Raw genomic sequence first — 8,660 nt, forward strand, 5'->3', positions numbered from 1 at the left:
CGGAGCAAGGGATACTCGATGCGTGCTGATAAATCATTTCGGATGCATTGTATCCGTAAATTGGAACCTAAGGCAATCAAATATATATTGGCAAGCTGAAAGGATCATTTTTTAAAAAGAAAAGCATTACCCACGCTTGGGGAGAGGGTTGGACGACTGTACAAGCATATACACATCGACGAGTTTTTTTGGCGAAAACATAATAAGACAGGATGAATCGGATCCAGGGTCTGTTCATCTTCCATTCTATACAACTTATAACAGCCCTTAATCCCAGATTATCCAATTAACATATGTGCATAAAAACATGTCTTGACATATTTGCAAACGGACTCCAGAACCTGGTACAAAAACTCAATACGAGTTCCCATGTACAGATCAGTGAGAAATGCCCTCATGGTGGATACTTCACTTCTCAGCAAAATATGTTATGCCTTATTCTCACCCTTGGTTAAATAACACAAATGCGTTGCTCTACATCTGAACAAAATGGCCTCTGCCAGCTGTGAGATATTATGCAGTATCCATGGCGCAAAAGTGGAGACTGCTCATAACTCAACCAATATCGTACCCACTCTTTAGTTTCTCTTCCAAATTTATACATTCAAAATGCCTACACAATGGTTAGCACTCCTGACCACCATTCAAGGCCAAGAGCAAGTTTAGGCTGTTAATTCTTCTCCGCTTTCTCATCCAGACTGTCCTCTGGGCTGTCGAACGAATCCCCGAAATAAGATCCATCAGGCTGACGGATACAAATGTTTAAATTACCAGATAGGAAAGGTTCCTGGAGGATCCATGAAAAATAAGGTCAGCGAATAGAAAATGGAGTAACAATTCATCAAAAAAAGAAAGAAAAGAAAAACAAATGGTGTTAAGTTTTCTAACCCTTAATTTGGTCAGATATAAAATAACTAACTATTGTCAAAATGGCGTCCATCATTTTCCTCCTTGATTTCTTATTTTAAACAAAGTATGCATTATATCTACAATAAGTTCAAAGATAGTATTTTGAATAACATTCCAACTGGTTGACAGAATAATCACTCAGTACTTTTCTTATCACAAGCGTAAGTTAACTACAACTTTTTACCTGATCAGCAGCCTCTTGGCCCTCGGAGTGGAAGAGAATTGGGCGGCATCGCTTATCTTCATTCATTAAGCTTGAATTCTGAAAGTGTGTCACGAGGGCACCCTTGCCCTGAATTCGAGCATATGCCAGTGAAGCAACTTTTTCACTATTAAACTTCTCCCACCTCTTCCCATTAAATGCCTGCGTTCATTTTTATGCATAAGAGTCAAGCCAAAAATTGCCTGAATTTGGGATTCACCAGTCCTAATTAAACAATTTGACAATACTTTACCGCTTAAGAGTCAAAACATTCACTAGGAAAATGACAACAAAGTTCAGTTAATGATAAACCAGCCTTAATTAAGATTTTACAACAGAGATGACATGAAAGTACATATAATTTAATTATTTTAAGACAGCAATTAAGGTACCAGAACGAACCTCATAGAAGGAAATGATGTGTGAGGGAGACACCATATTGATGAAGGCATAACCCACATTGCATTTATTCTGCAACCAGAGCAGTTAAACCATCAGCACATTCAACTTGAACAAAATATGTAATAACAACAAATGAATGTTCTCTGAAATATCATCACCTTAAAATCAATGGGAAGATAGAGAAAGTCATAAGTACCGCGGTGAATCTCATCAATAGCAGCCAGCAGCATCTTTGAAGTGTACCTAGAAAGGAAAACAAAAGCATAAGAAATTGCCAAGTGGCCAACTTAGTCAAAACCAAACATCTCATCTGTTTTCAAACACTCAGCAGTGCTCTACTTGTTAGGGATGTTTTTAATCATTAAAGTTGTCCTAGTATCTTCCCCGCTAATGATTTTTTCCAAATCAAGCTGATACTGCTTCTTGCAATCTATCTGGCTCCCATTATTCTCTACCCGCCGACTTCGAACACGTTCAACAAATCCCTCATTGCCGATTGTCACTGGTCCTGAATAAGAACCAGCCCCCATAAACATAGGATTGTGCCTAGGCAATGACATCACCCGGTAACTAGGTGAACCATTTTCAGTCAGGGGACCTGGAAGTCCGATGCCAGCACCCACAGCTGCACGGCCACCCATGTTCATCATATAATTTCCAGTGTTGCGATTTAAACCCATGCCCCCCAGTGCAACTTGGTTCATGAAAGATGTTTCTGGTGATTCCGGGAAGAAGCCAAAATGCCTATCAAGAGGAAGACCGGATGGAGCAGATCCAACGTGATGGTGATGTGAACCAAGAAGAGATCCATGCCTACTGGTGTATGGAAAACCCTGTCCTTGCCCACGTGATGGAAATGCATTTCCAACAGATGATGTCGGCCATGCAGCAGAACTTCCCCAGAGAAACTGAGGACCAGTCAATGTGCCTATACCAGATGAATTTGACGTTGGAACAGGACTGGTGCTCAATTTCTGGTCGGTGAATGAACAAGAATGTTGATAGGGTGCTCCTTGCATTGATCCAGAGTTGGTAACCATCTGGTTTGCATGGTTAGCCCTTCCATGGTCCTTGCCAATTGGGGCAATCTTTGCAGGGTTAGAGACATGAGGGGGGAGAATTGAAGCCAAGCCAGGCAAATTATTTCCATTTACAGGACTTAAAGTTCCAAGACCTGGGGACTTGCTAAAACCATGCAATGGATTGTGTTCAACTGGGCTGCCAAGCCAGGCACCTGTCACGAAAGTATCATAGATTCAGCCCATAATCCAAAATCATTTCAACAGTACCGGACCTTGGAGCTGATAGAAAATACATAACAATAATTGAGTTCTCAGATAAGTATAAAGAAACTTAAGAAATCATTTACCTGGAGGAGAGTTCCCCACTGGTGAGCCTACTTGATGTCGAAAACTTCGAACTTCATCTTGTTCCAGCTCTTGACTTATTTGCTGCATCATGCTGTAGATAAAGGAGACTCAAATTCAGGATATCAGTGAAGATGACATACATCATGCTGTGAAAGAAGATTCAATAAATATACACGGTTTATATTTTGAAGCCCATAATCATGAGGTGTGAATAAAACCAGCAAACATTTAACTAAAACAGTAACAACCACTCTGCAGATATGAACCCATTACAGAATCATGATTGTTACTTAAACCAAGGATCTTTAGCAATATAGTCTCGTTTTTGATCAATATTCTGAATGTGCTTCCTAGTTGCAAGGCCTTCCTATGAATTTCAGAAACTTTTCATATTAATGTCGATTAGGACTTCAAAAAAAACAATTATCTTGTCCATTTTACTTAATAAAAAGATCCTCATTAATTCCGTTCCATGGATGGAAATGGAATAGAAACTCTCCCATTTCTACTACAGGCAAAAAACTGGAATCCATAGCATTCACAATGTTAGAAATCAACTACTAATTCCTAAACTTTGCTCAATACAACATATTTCCAGCTGATGTTTCTGGTCATGAGATACCCACACAAAGTAAGTATCATTCTGCCCCTTCCCATTACTGTTTATTTTAGCATATATATGACTGTCATTTTTCAAAGTTATTGTTGCAACAACCTTTTCCAGAAAGAGGGAAGAGGGCACGTTTCCTACTGCACCTAATAATAGGCTTAACAAAACAAAGAGGCTTTGGGGACAATTTTTGTGGGAAGCATTAAAGAAACAAGTCCATCTAAAATTGACAATAAGAACCCCATGTATTGATCAAAACTACTTTCTCACATGAACATTTTTTTCTATTGCATTTATTTAACCAATTTGACAATGAGCAAGAATCAACTCCAACAAGAACGCAGAAGCATGAATTGCTATGCATTAGCAACATCATACTAATACTTACTTTCTACGGGCTCCACCGGGGCGGCTAGGTTCAAGCTTAATGCGCTTTCCAGCAATGTCACTCTTATTTAATGCTCTCAGAGCTGCCTCTGCAGCTCTAACATCATAAAATTCAATGAATTTATGGTGCCGCTTGTGTGGTGTTTCTCTTATCTGTATTTTGAGTAATGGAATAACAACCCATAAAGATAATGAACGTCTTGAAAGCTTACATAGAAGAATCATTCTAAACAAGTAATAAATAAATCAAATAGACCATCCTAATACATACCTCTTTGACCTCACCATAAGCCCCAAATATTAGGCGAAGATCATCATTTGATACAGATGCATCCAAATTGAAGACTACAAGAGTCCCTTGATTTATATCCTTTTCAGACGGGTTATCCTGGTATGAGGCAGGGGAATAAAATTTGGTAAAGATGTTGATGGGATCAACAATGTTAAAAACGAACAAATTTATCTAAACTCTCTCTTTAAACCTTGGGAATTGAAAAATGAATGTCCAGTTTTCTCCGCCTTAAGGGCTTATTTTGTAGCGCACGCATTGCAGTCCGAGCATCTCGAATATCATAGTAAGATATCATCACAAAGCCTCTATGCTTGCATGCAGTGTATAATGTTCTGATATCCCCAAATTGCTACAAGAATTGAGAAAGCTTGAGAGTGAGCACTAGGTATTGAGAAAAACTCCACATTTATTTAATTATACTTCTATGACCCCTTGCTTCATTGAAGAGTATTTAACTAAATTGATTTAATTAGCAGTAGCAGCACAATGCAAAACAAAAAATTTCATATCTATTTTACAATTTAACAAAAGCAACACTACATACATCCAGACATCAGAATATCAACAAATACAATAAAGAGGTCAAGACTTCAGTTTAAATATAATCATACGAATGCAATCAAACCATAATTAGTGATCATTAAAAAGGTTCATTGCAATAGCTAAATACAGATGCAAGTTGCACCAACTTCCACAAATTTTATATTGATTTAAAACCAGAGGGATAGTTTGCTCAAAAATACTAAAAAAAGAAATTTCAAAAGTGAAAGAAAGCAGGCAAGTAGATTCACTGCAACGAAACCATTCTATCACCTAAAGGCCTTCCATTACTTCGACAGTGCTCTTGAAGAAGACATTTATGACAGATAGCGATATTCACAATATATAACCAGAGTCCTCCACATTACTATTGATATTCTGAAAAATCATTGTGGTTTAGATAAGTGATATCTGGCATTTCTGACAATTATAAAAATACCTCGAAGAGAGATCTCAATTCAGAGTCCTCCACATTACTATTGATATTCCGAACAAATAATGTTCTTGAAGGATGCTCCCCATATGGATGTTCCCCAGCAACTGTTCCCACACCATTTGGAAGAGGATAATGACCAACCCCATTTGCAGGAATCCCATCAGACATGTTTAGCTTGGACATACCAATACGAAGGCTTTCTTGGGATTCAAAATCCAACTCCATCCCCCCTCCAGGACCAAAGAAATCACATTCTTCCAAATCCTCCACTTGACTAGGCAACCCACTAAGATCAAAATCATCCATTATGCCAGAAAGAAGTTCGTCGTCATCAGGAAGCAAATTTCCAATTGCACTTGGTTCAATGTCTTCAAATAGATCTGTGACCTCAGTTTCAAGGTCGAGTTTATTCAAGTTAGGTGAGCTATCATCAATAGATCGACCACAATTCTCTGATTCATGAAAGTTCACTGCATAGGAAAAAAAAGTCTCAGAAATTAAAATATCTGTTATGAGTGTAAATCCATAACTTAGCAACAAGAGCTTAGACAAACGCTTTTCATGTGGAAGGACAGGCAATGAGCTAGAAAACAATCTTGCATCAGTTCTAAGTGGGATCCCCCATGCTCCAGTGCCCACTTTCTTACTACTATTAACAACTGGAATTTTTGATGGACCTATAAACAGAACAGAAGGTCAGTCGAGAAATTACCGATTTACTGCATACACATATACTAACAAGATACAAAGGGGTGCGCGCACTGGGTTTCAAGAAAGGAAGGAGTCAAAAGAAAAGGAATGCACCAGGACACTTACCAGACATTGTGCCCTTCAAATCTTGCTCCATTTGATCACTCCTCACTAAAACAGAAAACAGAAAAAACGGAGTCAAACCATTGAAAAGGCAGACACGAGCATAAATTCATCATGCACATAAATAAAGGAAGATCAATTCAGCACCGTTCAAAAACGATGAGAACTTAAATTGAGTTCAACAAACAATTTCCGATACTTTCAGTAAAAAAATTAAATAAAATTAATCCCTAAACCCTAATGCAGACACGTTCTCCAGACCTATCAGTTAAAGAAAATCTCCACTTTTTCCCCCTTCTCCCACGTTCTAATTCTGCAAAATTACAATCTCAATCGCATGTTAAATCTTATCAAAGGCTAAAAACGGCTGCGGAATAACAATTATAACACAAACACTAGCAGTAGGTACCAAGTCAACAATCTGAGAAAAAAAATCCATCCACACCAAAAGGAGCAAAATTTGAGTACAATCAAAATCATGCAACCAACACACGCAAAAAAAAAAAAAAAAACCCAGGTCGGCAGCAGCTCACAAAGTTCACTTCACAGTTTACTCAATCTCAAGTCAACCCTAAACTCCAAACACCGAAAATTAGCCAAAAAAAATTAAACTCAAATTTAGCATGCCCAAAAAAACGAGAGAGAGAGAGAGAGAGAGAGAGAGAGAGAGAAACCCCTAACAGCACCATTAACTATCTTACCAAAAATAAAATAAAACAATCAAAGATCAAAGTATAAAAAGCTTAAACTACGAATTACCTTCAACAAACAAAGATTTTAAAAAAAGTGATAAGAGAAGAGAGGAAGAAAGAGTACCAGAGCAGTTAAAAAGAGGCCATTGAAGACAGATTCCAGACAAATTGAGCTTTTGTATTGACGATAAAATAATTATTATTTTTTAACTTAAAAACACAGTAAATAAATTATAATCAAGAGAGAGTTTCTTAGAAGTATAGATATATCTTTCTTGTACTCTTCTACTTCATTTGCTTTCTCTCTCGCTGGGAAATTAGAAAGGAAAATAATAAGCAAATATTAAATATTTAAGATAGAGAATTTATGTGTAGAGAAATAGAGAATATGATTGGAGAGGGAAGGAAGGGCGTAGTGGTGAGTGTCGCGAACTTCTTCAGAGAAATTATTATTATTAATTATTGAAGGAGACGAGAGGAATTAAATATGTTTTTTTTTACTAATATTAGAAATAGTAAAACACGATTCCGCTGTATTTGAATTTTGTTTGGCGTCCGTTGACGCAAATCCATGGCTCTTCAAAATATACTCTCTGTTGAGATAATTATAAAAACCTAAAGGGTAAAAAAAGAATAGGCTCTTTAGATAGTTTTATAAGAAAATTGACATCTGGAATTGTTGGAATTACGAGTTTGCCATGCTGAGTGGCATTGAATGTCCTTGTCGAGGATGTGGCGTGATTTGGTTGGCGTAAATACTAATAACTGGTTGATTAAGGGAGTTACGTGGAGTTGAGTGTACTCGATTGCTACACATTTTGTGAGTCACTTTATAAAGTGGTGGGGTGAGTGACGTAATGTTAGCGTCAGCAAAAGTGGATGGATTCTGCAGCTCCTTGTTTTAGATACATTCGGGGAATAAATGGGCCCAATTATGTAATGCCACGTTTGTAATGAATTATGTTGGGTCCTATGACACGTGGATCCCACGAAGGAGTTTTGCTTATTTCGACCACCTCCGTTTGCATTAGAAAAAAGGGAAACGAGACACACGGAACTCAGCCGTTTAATTGGAATGAAAATCTTTTGGCAGTGCAAGTTGAGAAAATATTGAAGAAAAGAAAAGGCAGCAGCACGAAGGGTATGATTTGGTTGTTGTAACTTTAAAAAATTATTTTATAAAATTATTTTTAGTTGAGATTTGTTTAATAAATTTAATTATTTAATTAAAATTGTAATTGAAATTAAGACTTTCATATGTTTGGTTAAAATAATTTTTATATTGATATTTGATTGTGAAAGCCAATCATCCCATGAATAAATTTTGTGTACTATGTTAGCTTGTCATGGTTATAATTTTGGGTGTGAAATTTGTGAGATAAAAGACGAAGAAATCTTGGGAGTAAATAGTGTTTTTAAAGTAGAAATAGAGAGTTAAAGGGGGAAACAAAGACAATTTTTGACGAGTTTTCAGGCAGCTATTGCGCCACACTTACATTAGTTGGATGGGGAAGAAAGGATAGTGATCGTGTAATCGCCTTTCTAATGCCTATCATGAAGAACACGACCCAAGGTTTAAAAATAATTGGCGTACTTGAATAAAGAATTGAAGTTGAAGCATTTAAATAAAATTTAATAAAAATATTAGAAACTTAATATACATATCTTTTCTTTTTTCGACTAAAGCCCTCGTTTTTGCTGCGATGTAAGATAACATTCATATTTTCATTTAACTCGAGGAACTTACTATGGGTACTATACAAGAAATATTATTGGAAAATTAATAAATACAAATAAAAATAATAATGAAATATTTTCACCGGTAAATTACAGTGAATTTTATCGATAAAAATATTCTCTTGGTATATATAAAGGGAATTACGATGGAAAAAAATTTAAAATAAAACCAAAAAATATGATGACGTAATATTTATACCAACATAATTAATTTCGTCAGTAAAATCATTGGTAAATTGTTCACATCTCCATGACATTGTTCATCATGTC

The 8,660-nt window shown here is 36.5% G+C and overlaps 1 protein-coding gene across 3 annotated transcripts; it reads right to left on the minus strand.

Moving 5' to 3' along the window:
- Window positions 1–83: 83 nt before the first annotated feature.
- On the minus strand, window positions 84–7,120 carry LOC7468739 (protein MEI2-like 2). Of its 3 annotated transcripts, XM_024595694.2 has the most exons (14): window positions 6,778–7,118; window positions 6,223–6,274; window positions 5,965–6,009; window positions 5,703–5,825; window positions 5,152–5,618; window positions 4,363–4,521; window positions 4,152–4,268; window positions 3,882–4,033; window positions 2,883–2,974; window positions 1,853–2,747; window positions 1,672–1,756; window positions 1,514–1,582; window positions 1,094–1,273; window positions 84–787 (listed from the first exon to the last, which is right to left on the minus strand). In XM_024595694.2, exons 3-14 carry the CDS (start codon window positions 5,993–5,995, stop codon window positions 671–673), a joined length of 2,487 nt encoding a protein of 828 aa, XP_024451462.2. In that variant the 5' UTR covers window positions 5,996–6,009; window positions 6,223–6,274; window positions 6,778–7,118; the 3' UTR covers window positions 84–670. The 3 variants fall into 3 exon arrangements, 2 of the variants coding, with proteins under 2 accessions (XP_024451462.2, XP_002302143.3); XM_002302107.4 differs by lacking the exon at window positions 6,223–6,274 and having other exon boundaries at window positions 6,778–7,117; XR_002980499.2 differs by lacking the exons at window positions 84–787; window positions 6,223–6,274 and having other exon boundaries at window positions 1,194–1,273; window positions 1,710–1,756; window positions 6,778–7,120.
- Between the last annotated feature and the right edge of the window lie 1,540 nt (window positions 7,121–8,660).

The sequence above is a fragment of the Populus trichocarpa genome, chromosome 2 (genome assembly GCF_000002775.5).
Source record: "Populus trichocarpa isolate Nisqually-1 chromosome 2, P.trichocarpa_v4.1, whole genome shotgun sequence".
Taxonomy (NCBI): Eukaryota; Viridiplantae; Streptophyta; class Magnoliopsida; order Malpighiales; family Salicaceae; genus Populus; species Populus trichocarpa.

Excerpts from the sequence above, each read along its gene's own strand:
- LOC7468739 (XM_024595694.2), bottom strand. The coding sequence starts at position 5,995 with ATGGAGCAAGATTTGAAGGGCACAATGTCTG. Across the intron at positions 4,269-4,362 it reads TTCATTTTTCAATTCCCAAG|GATAACCCGTCTGAAAAGGA; the intron begins GTTTAAAGAGAG and ends GCCTCATACCAG. Across the intron at positions 1,583-1,671 it reads ATCTTCCCATTGATTTTAAG|AATAAATGCAATGTGGGTTA; the intron begins GTGATGATATTT and ends CTCTGGTTGCAG.